We start from the raw sequence: 16,475 nt of genomic DNA, 5'->3' as shown, positions 1-16,475 counted from the left end.
TAAATGTTAAATCTCAAGTCCAGACATGTTTTTTAAAGGTTCTTCACAGCCACTGAAGATATTACAGCTGTTAGCAGTGAGTGGTTCTCTGTGGGATGAATGAACTGAACTTCATGTTTAAAATTGGTGGAATACTTTCAGTTCAAATCCAGTTTTTGAAATCAAGGACTTAACATTTACATTTGAATTGTGATATTAAAGGAAAACGTGTAAATCTATTGTCACGGTCTCTGTTGCATTATGTGTATACAGCTTGTAATATCATTTATATATTAAAACCTGTGAATATTTTGACTGATTCTGAGAGCCATCATCTGTTTACTTTATTCTTCATTTTTAATCTGAATCTTTTATTGTTGTTGATTGTATTTTAATTTATATATCATTCTATCATATTCTATCATTGAATGAGTATTTTAGCCTGAGATTACACTGGCCTCAGTAACATCTAGATGTTGGAGGTTTATGCAGTCGAGACTTAAGTGTTTAGTATTAACATTACACTGGCTGTAGTGGGATCAGTTTCAGATCCTTGTTGTCTGGTTATGACAGAGAAAGTAAAAGAGACAGAGAGAGAAATTGACAGACACCCAGGTGACAAACAGAGACAGTATAAAGACAGCTCATATCACAAACAGGTTTTTCTGCCTCGTGATGGTGTTTGATTATCACGAAAGCCTTAAATAGACTGAGAACATTATGTCATCTGCTCTGTGGCAGGACTCCAATGTGCAGGAGACACTAATCAATACTCTTTTTTTGATGTATTGACAGCTATGATGGGAGCTCACGCTCTCTCACACACACAGACTGTGAGGAAAATAGATTTCTATAATCAGTTTTGCTACTAAAACTCAGACCTTTGGCATTTTTCTTCTGTTATTCTTATAAAGCAGATGGCTGACAGCCACACACCACACATGTTATTCTCTATTCTCTCAGGACAGAGGACACGCCACCTGACAACAGCAAGAATAATGCAATATCTTAATGTGTTTCTCCCTGAAGTCACTTCTGTTATTGCATTGTGCTCTTGTATAGTGTGACGCATGCGTCATTGGTGTCGTTTTGGAATTAATGTACTCCCACAGGAAATACACTGCTCAAAAAAATTAAAGGAACACTTTGAAAACACATCCGATCTCAACAGGAAAAGAAATCACGCTGGATATCTTTCCTGATATGGACTGGGTAATGTGTTAAGAACGAAAGGATGCTACATCATTAATGGAAATGAAAACTATCAACCTACAGAGGGCTGAAATCAAAGACATCCCCAAAAATCAAAGCGACCTGGCGACATCGGATGGACCAAAACATAATGACCAAGAGGAGATATATTGGATTTAGATCAGTCGAGCATAGGGGTCAGTCAATGGTATCAATTCCTTCATCCTTCAGGAACTGCCTGCATACTCTCGCCACATGAGGCTGGGCATTGTCGTGCACGAGGAGGAACCCAGGAGCCACTGCACCAGAGTAGGGTCTGACAATGGGTCCAAGGATTTCATTCTGACCTAATAGCAGTCAGGGTTCCGTTGTCTAACCTGTAGAGGTCTGTGTGTCCTTCCAAGGATATGCCTCCCCAGACCATCACTGACCCACCACCAAACCGGTCATGCTGAATGATGTTGCAGGCAGCATAACGTTCTCCACGGCGTCTATCACATGTGCTCAGGTTGAACCTGCTCTCATCTGTGAAATCACAGGGTGTCAGTAGCGGACCTGCCAATTGTGGTGTTCTGTGGCAAATGCCAGTCGAGCTCCACGGTGCCTGGCAGTGAGTACAAGGTCCAGTACAGGACGTCGGGCCCTCAGGCCACCCTCATGAAGTCTGTTTCTGATTGTTTGGTCAGAAACATTCTCACCAGTGGCCTCCTGTAGGTCTTTGTAGGGCTCCGGCAGCGCCTGTTCCTCCTTGTACAAAGGAGCAGATACTGGTCCTGCTGATGGGTTAAGGACCTTCGACTGCCATGTCCAGGTCTCCTTGAGTAACTGACCATCTCCTGGAATCTCCTGGAATCTCCTCAATGCTCCTGAGACTGTGCTGGGAGACACAGAAAACCTTCTGGCAATGACACATATTGATGTGCCACCCTGGAGGAGTTGGACTACCTGTGCAACCTCTGTAGGGTCCAGGTACTGCACCATACTACCAGTAGTGACACTGATTCTAGCCAAATGCAAAACTAATAAGAAATTGGTCAGAAAAGATGAGCAGGTAAAAAATGTCAGCAGCCTCCACCTGTAAAACCATTCCTGTTTTGGGGGCCGTCTCATTGTTGCCCCTCTAGTGTACATGTTGTTAATTTCATTAACACCAAAACAGATGAAAATGGTAAACAATCCCTCCAACTACTTACCTGACCAGATCAATATCCCAGAAGTTGAACTGACTTAATGCTATACTCTGATTAAAAAGTGTTCCTTTATTTTTTTTAAGCAGTGTAGTTGTTTGTAAATGTGAAGCTCAGATATAAGCAGAGGATCCGGTCATTAGTGCTAATGCCAGGGCTGATATGGCGGCTAAGGCTGCAGCTCAAGCTCAGCTCTCACCATGAAAAGAAACTGAAAGAAATCTTCTCTTGTAGCTGTTATTTTGTTAATATGTACTCAAAAGGACATTGTAGGAGATGCATGGTTTTGCATGCTGAATGTTTTATGTGTTGGAAGTGGCAGAAAGTCTGTATGGTGTACAGGCCTTTATATAATATACATATACAAGATGGACAAAGGCTTGATGGTGCTTCTGTTTTCTCTGAACCTTTGTAGTTTGAACCCTCCACAGGTTTTCTTGTCTTGTGTTGTCCCAGTGTTTGGACCGGTCTATTCAGAGGTTTTCTCATGAATACAGTTGTAGCACTCACTCAGATAAATCCTAATCAGGTTGTCAGGGCGTGCTTGAGGTGTGACTTGGATGGTTGCTTATTGTTTGCAGTGTGTAAACTTTGGATTTGGTTAATTCACTTGGCGTGCACTGTGTGTTAACTCAGCCCCTGCCCAGTTAGTGATAGGAAGTAGCTGAGGAGATCAAGTTTGGTGAATTGCTTTTTGTAAAACTGAATTTTTGAGATTAAAACTCCTTAACTTGATTGTTTTTTTCTCACGATAAATATTTCAATAGTTAACATCGCTACCTAATTCTACTCTCAATAGAAACATGTCTCTTGGATTACATAAGACAACAATATTAATGTGGCTAGTCATTATATTCTTATGTTACTGTGTTTAAATATTGTAATTGAAAGTTGCATTTTCAAGTTGAGTGGCAACTTAATGATGCGGTTGCACACAGAAGAGCTTCTACATCATGACACAGACAATGCAAACACTAAATCAAGAACCGGAGGACGGCTGGTAATATTTCAAAGTTTTATTAACGAACATAATCTCTGAGGAACAACAGCAGTTCTCGCGCTCTCTGTACATGCAACTGTAGAAAATAACAATTTAGAAGTTTTACTTTTCAGTTTTTAGTCTTTTTTTCCCATCCATCCTCATTTTCAGTTTCTTGTGTTTTTATTTTTTTATGTCTTTTTTTTTCCTTTATTTTTTTTTGCAGGAAATCAACAACAGCTAGAGGTGAAAGTACTGGATTTCTGTTACAGCACTGACAATAGCATCAACAACCCCCTCATATACCCCCCTTCCCTCCCCTCCCCTCTTAGCTGCTCCAACAATATGTACACAAATAAACTACATTGTACAAATAAAAAAATGTTACATTGTTACATCATAATCACCTGCAGCAAGCGCACGCAGCTCGTTGCTGTTAGAACCCCACATTCTACGCAATTTTTCAGACTAGTACAAAGAGGAGGGTGCAAAACGTCCTGGGAGGTTTTATTTACAGAGCTATGTACAGTATGTCTCTTTCACGCATTACAAGGAGGAAAATTTACACAGCGGAGACCAACTACAACTCAAAACATACCACAGGTGTCAGAAAAAAAAAACAAAAAGATAATAAATAGGTTATTTCTCACCATTTAAAGAGTAGTTCTCCATGCTTTTTATTAGTCATTTTCCACTCTAAAAAAGGAACAAAGAAATAGCTACAGTCTGGGTTTTAATTATAAAATAAAAACAAATGAAAACTAGAAAAAAAAAAGGCTTGAAATCGTGATTCTATAGAATGAAAAAATAGCAATTATGTATATTTATGTCCAGTAAGAAAAGAAAAACAACAAATAACAAATCTAAAATAAACATTATGAGTGAATGTGAGGAGAGTAGAGGTAATATGTTGCTGACTGAGGTGGTGTCAGGCTAGCATCTGTATCACCACGGCCAAGTGCTCTACTGTGCATCTGAGGACTGCTGTGTGTTTGCGTCTGTCTCCAATTTATCCAGAAATCACTTTTTGTTTCGGCAGTTGAATATTCACACTGGAGAATCAATGGGTGTGTGTGTGTTTTTTTGTTTTTAGTCTATTGCTCTGAGCGGTGTACCACAGACCAGAGGAGGAGAAATTGCCTGTCAGTTGTGTCAACCATCACCATTTCAAGCCTTTGTGGTTCAAACTAATTGACTGATTACAGAAGTAAAAACAAAGGCAGAGAGGGCTTTAAAACGTTAAAAAAAAAAAAAAGGTGACATGAAACAGAAACACACTTGATGCCTTGTAAACAATAGTGAGAGGGTGTGGTTGGTCAGGGCATAGTAACGGTATACATTCTGCTCGATAAGCAACGTGATTGACATGCCACTGGTGTTTTATGCTTTTTATACAGGAACAAAACCCCTAAGATAAACACAACAACATTCAAAAAACTACAGACACTGAGCTAAAAAACACACGAGGATTCTGTGAACAAAAAGACACCCTTTAACCCTCTCCCCCAAAAAACGGTGTAAGAAACCAACGACAAAATAAAAACAAGAAACATGACAAACGGGGGTTTTTAAAAAACAAAAAACAAACTTCTGGCTATTTGTGTCCAAATATGTACGTATATGTATACCAACCAGGATGTGTGTATCTCTCAAAAATATCCAGGACTATACATCTAGCCACCTTGTCTGCACAGTGTAATAGCAACAACCATTGCACTTGACTAGACATACCATACACAGCTATGCTGACTGACAGTGTGTAAATAACTTAAAGAGTTTCAGATAATATTGCCATCAGGATACATGAGCAGCTCTTCTCACACACAGACAGGCAGCCTATGTGGTAGGTTCGGGGGAAAGCTCTTCAAAACCCATTAAAAACAGAGAATCAATACAAGTCATCACAAATCAACATTTCAACGGGATTTGTTTTAAACTGAGGACAATTTAAAAAAAGAAAAGAAAAAGAAAAATCTATTCAGCATTGAGCTATTTCTTTCCCCTCCGCTGTTTGTGTTTATGTCTGTTCACTTTTTTTTGGTTCATTCTGAGAAGATTTAAGTCTCGTAACTGTCTGCTTGGGCCTGACACAAGGACATGATTATGGTGAACGCCACCACATAACGGAGTAATATGAGGAAGTATCCTAACATTTAAAATCCCTGACAACACTAGCCAAACCCCTTTGTAGATTAAACATTGATAAAAAGGCTGATGTGACTACTGAGCCTGTTATGATTCGACCGACTACCAAACTGATCTAGGTGTTGTACTGGAATCATATAAGAGGAACTGAACTCCCCATAGGCTGTAATAAAATTTCAATATATTTAAAAACACCCATTCAAGTGAAAGGCCACAGGTCTCATGCAAAGCCGAATGCAGTTTCTGGAGACACACTGGCGCCATCCAGTGAGTAAAAATTGGAACAGCACCTAGAAAATAAGCTGCTCTCCAACGTTAGATGAGGCGCAGGACAGACGGATGGAACAAAGTTAAAAGTCAGTACGGAATGAAACCTGTTTCTGTTTGAACAGTTCGCCGACGGTGAAAAGCAGACAAGCTGGGAGAACAGAGCATGAGCTGAAAGACCCGTGTCCTGTTTTCTTTGAAATAATGATGTTTTGTGATGATTGGAAATGATTTCTGTCCCAATTTTTGTAAATTAAAAAAACACGGAAAATCAATTTGAAACCATTCTACATTAACACGATGGTTTTGTTTGTGAATGACATCTCTCTAACTTTCATCCCACCCATATATATCTATGTGACTTTGCCCAACAATGAGTACATTTTTTTTTTTTTCACTGAAAAAGGCATTTTCTTGGTTCGAATTTTTTTCAGATATAATTGTGTAGTAAAGCAATGAATAATAATCCTCTGTCTATTCTTTAAATAAATCCTCAACAACTATTCTGCTACATCTGAGGGACTATATGGTGGTTTGGGCCCGTGGGAGGCCGGTTTAATCCAGAAGTGTACTCTGTGAGTTGTGGTGATTCACGTCCAGGTTGAGTTGGACTGAATCTAGAGATGGGATCATACAACTGTGCACTGGAGTCTTTCAAATACTGACAGAATCGTGTACACATTTTGGCCCATGGATATGAGGGGGGTGGGGGGTGGGGTGGGGGAAAGTGCTGCCCAAAAGTGAACTGTACATAAAAAGATACTTTTTATTTCTTTTATGTTTTTTCTTTACACTTAACTGAGTGATATTACAGTACATAGGTTATTTACAACTGTGCAGTAATGTGTGGCAAAATAAATTATCTAGAAGGCAGCAAGAATACATTGGTTAACGAATATAAAAACTGTACATAATTTACGGAATACAACTTTTTTTCATTTTTCTTTTTGTTTTTTTCCATTAAACTAATATTGGCTCTGTAGTGTTTCAAGTCACTTCCTCAGAAACAATGAAATGCCCAAGTAAAGAAATAGACAAAAACAATATTTCTCTCTGCCAAACCACAATTTCTCAATAGTCTCTTTGAATCTCAACATTCGTTATGTTTGTTTCTTCTGGTTGTCCTGTGGTGTTTTTGCAGTCCATGGCGGTCTGATGTGTTTGTGTTGGAACAAGCAGGGTGGCTGAGGAACACTCCGGTCTGTCCTCAGAGATCCGTGCCTGTCCTCTTCTGTTTCGCCAGGCTGAGAGGCTGCAGGGTCAGTCTCGTCCTCTCAGACACTGGGCCCTGATGTGCGCACACATCGCTAACCCTCTGCTGTATTCCAGCCTGCTGCAGGCTCTGTTCCACTACTGTTTAGTTAGGCCTGGTGCAGTGTGAACAGAGAGGGCGTCCTCTGGGTATACGGTCTTATAGCCCCCCCCCCACCTCCCCAAAACCATCAGCGGCTGGTTCTAGCCTCCTGGTCTGTCCATCCCAGCCGTCTTGCTGTAGATACACATTGAAGATCCACATGATGCACCTCTGTTGACTTCCTCTAGGTCAGCGCTGGACTCGGTCTAGTTCTCACGGCCCACCGGGAGCCCTGGGTCAACAGGGGAGGGCTTCTCTTCAGTTCTCCCTCAGGACAGGCAACACGCTGTCGGGAGAGCTCTTCTCCGATACCTCCTCCCAGTGGTGGTGGTTCGGTTTGTTGAAGCAGGGACCAAAAACGAACTCAGAAAATATATCTCTGTCCCCTGTCTCACCGTAACTGAGCACTGAGGAGTTTTGTCCCAATGTCAGAGTCTCAAAGCAAAAAACTGTTTCTGCTTCTCGCACTCTGATCAAACAAAAGCGTAAAAACTTTGAGGATGAAAGTGCAAGTTGTGTATTTTCTTTTTCCCCAGTAAAAACAAGTTTCCTTCTTCACGGAAGGGAATCGAGAGCAAGTTTTTCATCTTTAAACTTTTTCTATAGAATATAATTTTTTCCTGTCTAAAGTCCTCTTTCAAACTTGCTAGCCCTTTCCATTCGTTCTGTTCAACGAAGTCTCTTTGAGAAGAAGTGATTCAGACAAAGTTTAATCTCCATCTGTGAGCACAGGTGTGTCACGCAGGCAGCAGGACAAAGTCGTCGTTGACGTCGACCATTGGCACGTAGAAGGACGGCACTTCGTTGACACAGAGGGACTTGTGCCCTGCTGGGTCCAGCTCCTGGACCTTCAACTGCCACTCCATCCTTTGCACTGCGTTGAGGGCCGCTGCCTCGTGCTGTTGCCGCATCAACAAACACGTCTGGGGAGGGGAGGAGAAGCCAATCATAAATCCACGTGGCATATACACAAGAGTATGAAATCAAAGCCTTTAAATGAAGATGTAACAGCACATGCAGAGTGTTCACATTTACCTTCATACGGTCATATTTGTCATCCACATCCTGGATCCAGGAAATGAACTGACGGGCGTTGAAGCGATCTCTTACAGATTTGTTCTCATCACCCTGAGAACAGAGTCGCAACAGATTAAGTAATGGGTTACGTCATAATCGTCTGACCGTAACTATCAGTTATAATTGACGCGGTATATTTATAAAATTCCTACCTGACTCTCTGATGGCATATTGTATACTTCAGAGTCTAACAGCATGGTGCAGGCGCTGAACGGCACAGCCTGATTGGCTATTGTCCTGGCCGCTCTGCAGTGGACTCTTAAAACCTCCTGCTCACACGAAACAATGAGCTTCTCCTGTGAACGGTCAGCAAAAAAAGAGAGAAAGAAAAATGAACATTAGATAAAAAGTTGGGCATCGGGCTGACTGACGGGCGAGTTGGTGAGGTTAATAGGATGGTTCAACAGAGCTGTTACACAAGTTTCACAGAAACAGTCGTCACTTAATTAGCGAGAGGTGAAATTGATTTGTGTGTATGATTTTGCTCTGGCCTAACCCAGGAGTACGGGGTATGTGGATTTCACTTGCATTTCTATTAAAAACAGGCTTTGATCATAAATCAAAGAAGTGCTTATAGCGTTGTGGGTAGCTGGGGAGTGAGCAATGAGTGAACTAATAGAAAATGATCCAGAGAGTGTATTTCTTACCCGCTCTATGCTGTGCTGCAACCTGAGCTTCCCTCTCACTGCTTCCTGTTGCCTGAAGAGCTCCTTTAGAGGTTCTGACAGTGATGGAGGTGGGGCAATCTGATGAGGAAACACAACATCAGAGTGTTATTCAACCTTCTGATCTTTATTAAAAACAAGCTTTGTTTAGATTTCTAAAATAAGACAGACATATTTAAGCCATGCGCTAATGTTTGTCTTTTCAAAAAGGTTACCAGAATCGAACTGTTTTAAACCCATTTACTACAATGACCGTATCATAGGGGAAAAAGGTAGACACCGTTACTTACAACAGGTATGTGAAGCTTGCTGAGGGGCTTGCCATCCAGCAGGTAGGAGCCAGTGTAGGTCACATATTCAGCGTAACACTGTGGGGCCTGTGGGGTGATGTAGCACAGAATCTTCCTCTTTTCCTCAATCTTCTTCCTGATCTGCAGGTATTCGAAGTACGGGTTTGAGCGGTCACTGTGGTAGGGCTCAATATCGTCCAGCTTGATGGCATTGACCACTACAGCCAAAGTCTGCTGAATCATTTCCCTGGTCTGCTGCATGGCCGTGTTTACCAGCTGCACCTGGACCTGCGGCCCGGCAGGACGTGAAAATTTCCTCTTCCGAGGGTGCTGAGTCTGAGATTCCTCTTCGTCCATGGGGAGAAGGCGACCTTTTGTCGGCTTACTAGGAACTACTGGCGCTGAAGTTGTCACAGAAGTAGGTACAGACACTGCTGGAGTAGAATTAGATGCTGTGGAGGAGACGCTAAGGACAGATTCTTTTTCTTTCTTCAGGGGGGTGAGGGAGGAGGCTGAGATAGGTGTCGGGGTTCTCGTAGGAATCGGATTAATGCTCACTACTGGACTGGTTGTTACAGGGGTGGCAGTGGCGGATGAGGTTATTATACTGGAGGTAGGAGGGACAGCAGCAGCGGAGGGATTGTTCTTGGCGCGATTGCGGGTCATCCTTGGAGGGATTTCATCCACTTTCTTGGGGATATCTACAGTGGTGGACACAGCGGTCAGGGTTACCGGTGCTGGCTTGGATGTGGTCTCCTGAGTGTCTGGTAGTTCCACTGTGCTGGAGAGGCTGACTGCCACTGGGAGCTGAGGAGGAGGACTGCATGACACAGATTCTGCTACAGGCTCAGGCATCTCCTCCTGTCTCACCTCTGACTTGACAGCAGACATTGAATCCATGGGTAACTGCAATGATTCAGTGAGCGAGTGGATCTGTATGTGATGTTGCTGACTGGCATCTGGTTTTACAGATGAATATAACATACTGGGATCCGACTCATCAGGTCCTCCATAAGGTCCTTTTCTTTCCAACATGCCGCCCTGTTGCTGTGTGAGACACAGTGAGCTGTGTATTGGCACACTCTGAGGCTCAGGGTCCATGTCTTGCTGGAAGTTGACATGTGGTGATGGTACAACTAAGTCTTGTCCGGTTGACTCCACTAAACCTAGGTCTCCAGAAGGGCACGAAGTCTTAGCCAGCCTTGGTAAGTCCACCTCTATAATATCTGGGTCATCTCTGTCTGTAATAGTATGTCTGATGTGGGTCGATACAGTTTTGTTGTGGTCAGCTAGTTCCGGGTCCCGAGACTCTGCTTCCTCTGACTTGTCTGGAAGTGGTAGGTCAGGCAAGGAGAACGGTCCCAGGTCATCCAGTTCATCTGCATCAGCCGAGAACGGATCTGCCCAGGGCACCACAGGCTCAGGGCCAACAGCCGGAGCCATGTGGCCATCAGTGGGGGAACTGAAGCTGTGTGTGGTCTGCCTGCTGTCTGGTTCTACACAGGTAGACTCAGTGTCCATCTGGTGACTGTCCTCTATGCTAGGCTTGTTACATTCCTGGAAGAAAGACTCCAGCCTATTGGAGGATGACGATGCATTTAAATAGTTGGGTTCCCCATCAATAGCTGTGTCAGGCCTCTCTGGAGAGGGGATGTCAGCCACAGCCTCCTTCTGCTCATCAAAGTCCTCTGGGTCCTCTTTGTGCCACCTATTCCAAGTGGCATAAGGGGGAGTGACAGATGGGTGTCCAGACAGGTGCTGCATGTCACTGTCTGAATGGGAGTAAGGACTTGTTATTTTGGAAACGGCAGCCTCTATCTCACCATAAGTCCTGTGGGGAGATTTGAGGTCCATTTCAGGGTTCCAGCCCATGGTGTGATCGAAACAGTTCTCTCCATGGTTGGGTGCGGAGTGTGCGGGGGACAGCTGATGGACCTCTGGATCCTGCCGGTCTGGAGACTCAGCGGGCCAGCTCTTCCTCAGAGGGTCCTCAACTTGAGGGGAGAAGGAGCATGGTTCCCTTGTTTGCTCCGGCTCCTCCACCGCACAGTGGTCTCCGTCAGCTCTCTCATCCATATCACCCATTTCACCTTCTTCCTCTTCATCCTCCTCTTCTTCTTCTTCTTCTTCTTCCTCTTCTTCTTCATCCTCCTCCTCTTCCTGCTCCTGTTCTTCTGTGACAGAGGGAAGATCTGAGAGGACCAGATTAGGCTCACTGTGGTGAGGCTCAGAGATGTCATCAATGTCCAGGGGTGGCAACGCAGCAGGAGCTGGGGTCGGTGGTGCAGCTATCTCAAAGCAGGGCTCCTGTGGGTCTGGCCTGTGAACTGGCGTCGAAGGTTTGGGCAAGAAACTGGTGTACGCATTTTCAGGAAGGTGTTCATTAACCTCGGTGCCAGCAAGAGTTGGTGCTGCCACATCTGGAACAGGAACGGCTGGCTCCCGCCGAGGGGACAATATCCTCATTGGCGAGTAATAGGGAGATGCCAGGCACTCCAGCCTATCCGCAGTCGCTGATTTGTCTTCTAAAGTTTGGGAGGAAGGTGAAGGATCAAATTCAGCTGCTGGATCACTCGGCTGTCGAAGGAACTTGTCAGCCTCAGCTTTGAACTCCTCCTCCAGAGGCCTGCGGACGTCAGAGGATGCAGAACGGCTGACAAGTGGCAGCTGGAGGTTCTTCGCAGGGGTAGGGCAGGTGCCCTCCTGGAAACTCTGGGAGTTAGAGTACCTGCTGGGTAGACAACAAAAAGACACGACATTAGAAAATATGTCACATAAAACAGAATACAAAACACATAAATGATCAAAACAGTCGCCTGCTGCTCATATAAATACCTTTCAAAGAAGGATGGGGAGCAGGCATTCATTGACATAGTCATAGCTGATGAGTTCTGGCAGTCCAGGCCATCCAATATAATGTCAGGGTAATCCTCTGCACTACAGGATGGGGTACGTGGAGTCTGCATTACTTCCTCAAAGCTGGGGCAGGAGATGACAGACGTTGGCGTGGGGACACCAGTTGGCCTGTTCTGATCTGGCCTGGGAGAAGCTGGAAGGTTCTCCTTCATTTGGTGGCCAGCCAGCCAGTCCTTTGAGTTTTGGCTGTCAGTAGGCTGGAACTTCCTGCCAGGTGACATCATTTGGGCTGGGAGACCCACATCCTTCAGCTTCTTCTCTTTGAGACCAGACTCCAGACTGTTGGATTTCTTTGACAGCTCACTGCGGTTTTTCCGTACTTCCTCTGTGGACTTGGTTTTGTCCTTGAGTTTAGGGTCCCCTGACTTGGGTCTCAGCTTCTCCATCTGTTTCATCCTTTCTTTATGTTTCTTGTGGCGCTCTTCAATCTCCTGGTCTTTTAGACTTAACATCTGACCAAAACTTGTCATTTGATAGTCGCCATCCACCAACAGTTTTTCACGTGGACGATTATCTTTCCGCACTGTGTCTTTAGACTGAGAGAGCTTTTCGTTTTCATCCTTAGCCTTGGATTTACTGTGATCCATTCTGTTGTCTTTGTCCAATGCATCCCGATTTCTGTCCTTCTTCATGTCAAATTTAGGACTGTCTTCTTTTGACCTATCTTTTAGAACAGTGAGCTGTGGGCTATCTTTCAACCCTGACTTCACGTCCTCTTTGGAGTGTTTAAATGACCCAAAGCCATCAATGTACTTGTTCTTCTCCTCCTTCATTTTTTCCTTATGTTTCTCCTTTTTCTTTTTGTCCTTCATTCTGTCACTGATGACACCAGTCGCTTTGTCTTTGTCCTTTTTGGACATCTCTTTTTCAAATTCCAATGTTTTGTCAAAGTCGTCTTCGCCATCTCCCTTACCTCCATATGGGAATGTGTAAGGGTCTGCCTCTAAAGGCATAGGCTCTTTTTCAAAAGGTAAGCTCTCCCTGCGGGTATAGGACTCCCTGATCTCTTCTGTCTTGTCACGTTTGTCTCCTTTGTCCTTCTTGACCTTTTCTTTATCCTTGTCGTGGCTTTTCTTGGATGAAGATGAAGAAGAATGACGATGTCTCTCTTTCTCTCTGAACTTGTCCTGGGGTGTAGATATGGACAGGGAGTCTCTCCTGTCCTCGGACACATCAGTCAGACTGATGGAGTCATAGTAAGTGGTGAGAACTGGCTCGTGACCTCGGTCAGTGAAGCTATCTGAAGAGATTTCACTGTTCTTGTCATTGGAGTCATCCTTGTAGTCATTCATAGCTTCCTCCTCCAATTTTTCCAAGAGGGACTTTTCATTCTCACCGCTGCCTTTTGAGGGCTTCCTCTCCTTAGAATGGTCCAGCTTGTCTTTATATTTGCTCTTTGTCTTTTCCTCACTGGTGTCCCTTTTGTCCAACAGCTTTTGCTTATTTTTCTTCTCCTGGTTTGAATCCACTGACATTCTGTCTTTTCTTTCCTTATGTTTGGCATCTACAGAATCTTTCTTGTCTTTGTTGTGTTTCTCTAGGGAGCCTTTCCTTTCTTTGCCCGTGTCAAATGTGGCCTTTTCCTTCTTCTTTTCTTTGTGGTCTTTGTCCTTTGCCTTGTCGGTGTTATGCTTAGCCTCAGCAGAAGATTTTCTAATTTTTTCCGAAGGGAAGTGATCCAGCTCATCCTGATCAGGTGTTGAGTCTTTTCTGATGGAATCAGATACGAGGGCAACACCACCGCAACTGTCCTCATCATCATCACTTTCATCAGTGAATATGTCAGCGATCTTATACCAGGTTTTCTCACGGATTTTCTCAGGTTTTCTTTCCTCCTTCTTTACCTCCAAGAAATCCTTCTCCCTGTCAGCATGTTTGTCTTGAGAGGTCTTTTCTTTCTTGTCCTTGGTCTGTTCTGAAGACATCTTTCGGTCTTTGTCTTTGCCATGAGACTCTTTGTGTTTGTCTTTGGCTCCCTCCTTCTTGTCTTTGGTGCCACGGTCTGCATCCTTGTCCTTGACAGGTTTTTCTGTGGAGCTTTTCTCACTCTTATCCTTCTCCTGATCAGCTCCTCTGTCTTTTGTTTTCTCTTTGTGCTTGTCAGCTTTTGTCTTTTCTCGCTTTTCCATCCCCTCACCCTTCTTTTCTTTCTCCTTACCAGAATGGTTTCTTTCTCTGATATCACACGATTTACCGACAGCATCAATGTCTTTGAAGAAGGTATCATTGCCATATTCATCTCTTATAGATTCCTGCTTGATTTTTATGTCCTTTCTCTCCTTGATGAACTCGTATGAGTCTTTACGGTCTCGACTGTTGTCCAAAGAATCCTTGTCCTTTTTGTCTTTGACCGTGTCTGTGGACTCCTTTCGCTTCTTTTCTTTTTCAACTGAGTGACTGGAGTTCAGTTTTTGTTTTTCTGACCAGTCTTTTTGCTTTTCATTTGTCTTCTCTGATGAGCCTTTGTCCTTCTTCTTAGAAGTGGTTTCTTTGTCTGATCTTTTCTCATTGTGATCAGATTTTTTGTCCTTGACTTTGTTTTCTTTCCTTCTCGTCTCTTCCTTAACAGTCTCAACAATCAGTTTAACAGAGTTGTTGGCTTTGTATTCCTTGTACTCTTTGACAGGAGCATCCCAGCTGTCTTCTCCGTAGAGGGAAGAGTCAGAGGACATTTCAGAGCCCCATCTGTCATGATGGTCATCTGAGGCACTGAGCTTTGTGTCCTCCAGGTTGAGGAAGCGGTTGTTAACGTCATAGCCTTCATACTCAGACTCTTCCTTCTGTGCTTTGTCTTTTTTACATTTCTCCTTCTCCTCCTTTGTGTTTTTCTCCTTGTCCACCTTTAGATGCTTTTCCTCTTTCTGCTCGCTTTTCCTGTCTGCCTTTGAGGATGACTTCTCCTTGGACTTTTTCTTCTTCTCCTCTTTGTGAGCCTTTTGTTTATCTTCCTTGGGCTTCTCCTTCTCCTTAACATTTCTATCCTTGTCAGATTTGACAGGCTTCTCCCTCTCCTCCTTATTTGTCTTGTCCTTGGTAGAGTCTTTTGTCTTCTTATTTTTCTCCTCTTTCGCCGTTCTATGCAGGTCTTTTCCAGATGACCACTCCTTATCCTCAGACTTGCTTTTCGAAAGCCTGTCCTCCTTTTTAGAATGGTCTTTTTCGTGCTTGGACAACTTGACCTTGCCCTCAGCTGGCGATTCTGACTCAACAATTAGAGATTTTTGCCTTGAATCATCAAAATCAAAAGAATAGCTCTTGACAAATTTCTCATTCATGTCTTGATTAAGCACTAGACTAGGAGCTTTGTCCTTTTCCTTATTTTTGTGCTTGTGCTTCACCTTATGCTTTTTCAGCACTTTGCCGTCAACATCGGTTTTGGAGACTGCACTCTCTGCAATGGAGTTTTTGTAGAGCTCAGAATTTTTCTTGTCTACTGTGTTGCTGTGCACATTGTTATTCTTCTTTTTGTTCTCCTGCGCTTTCCTCTTAACTTGTTTTATCGACTCGACACTGGAGTCAGCAGAGGAGTAGTCAGACTCACTGGATAGTCTCGTTCTGACTGAATCCGAGAGAGAACTGACGTCTGACCATGTAGGAGATGACACAGTCTTCCAGCCATCTGTCCGCCACTGCTTTGGATGCTGTTCTGCTAGTGATGGTACTTGTTTCTGAGAATTCAAGTTTCCATGGGAAGAGGAGGACGACGCATTAAAGCCAGGGGATTCTTTCAGGCTCGTTGCGGAAGAGTCCTTTATACTATTTGAGCCCTTATCGTCTTCACTCTCCATATCTCCACAATCAGAGTCTGATGTACAGAATTTGTCGTTGACTTTGCCAAACCTGACTTCTTTACTGACATTATTTTTACTCTCCTTCTTCCGTTTCTTTTTGACTTTACTCTTGTCTTTCTGTTGTTTAGAGCTCATGCTGCCAGAGTCTCTTGTCTTGGTATTTGTTTGCTGGGCTTGTTGCCGTGGCGTAGGCGCTGGCGTGAAACACAACGTCCTATCATCCTCATCTGAACTGTTACTGTCAGAGATGATCCGCCTGACAGTTTTCTTTGGTGTGAGCGAGTTACTTTTGGAATAGGTTTTGACCTCCATCTTGGGTATGGAGATGAAGCTGTTGGCCTTGGTGATCGGATCCTTACGGAAGTCTTTTTTCAAGAGGTGTTTGTCGTCCACGGGAGGAACACGCTCCTCCTCATCATCCTCGTCAAATTCGTATTCGTCTTTGACGGGCGTGACAGCAGATTTAGGAGGGTCTACGGTTTTCCCTTTCGACTTCAGGCCCTTTTCAAACTCTGAGTCTGTGTTATTGCCATCGACAGAGCTGGACGGGGCAAATGAGGGCGCATCTTCTTCCTCTGAAGATTCTGTAGAGCACAAAGAGGGACAATCAATACCCATTCTAATTTAACACATA

General features: G+C 43.8%; 1 protein-coding gene across 5 annotated transcripts in view; it reads right to left on the bottom strand.

The window, feature by feature from the left end:
* Positions 1-3,358: 3,358 nt before the first annotated feature.
* The window catches only part of ankrd11 (ankyrin repeat domain 11), a 92,332-nt gene continuing 79,215 nt past the window's right edge, over positions 3,359-16,475 (bottom strand). For 4 of the 5 annotated variants that reach the window (XM_010731193.3, XM_019253899.2, XM_027281282.1 and 1 more), the window contains 6 exons: positions 11,970-16,425; positions 9,135-11,865; positions 8,827-8,925; positions 8,332-8,475; positions 8,138-8,230; positions 3,359-8,025 (listed from right to left, as the gene is read on the bottom strand). In XM_010731193.3, the coding sequence (XP_010729495.3) occupies positions 7,840-8,025; positions 8,138-8,230; positions 8,332-8,475; positions 8,827-8,925; positions 9,135-11,865; positions 11,970-16,425 (7,709 nt within the window). In that variant the 3' untranslated portion in view covers positions 3,359-7,839. The remainder of the gene's footprint in view (positions 8,026-8,137; positions 8,231-8,331; positions 8,476-8,826; positions 8,926-9,134; positions 11,866-11,969; positions 16,426-16,475) is intronic. The other variant, XM_019253900.2, reaches the window with a different exon arrangement.

This window comes from Larimichthys crocea, chromosome VIII (genome assembly GCF_000972845.2).
Source record: "Larimichthys crocea isolate SSNF chromosome VIII, L_crocea_2.0, whole genome shotgun sequence".
Lineage (NCBI taxonomy): Eukaryota > Metazoa > Chordata > Actinopteri > Sciaenidae > Larimichthys > Larimichthys crocea.
This window is presented reverse-complemented; position numbering and strand designations above follow the sequence as displayed.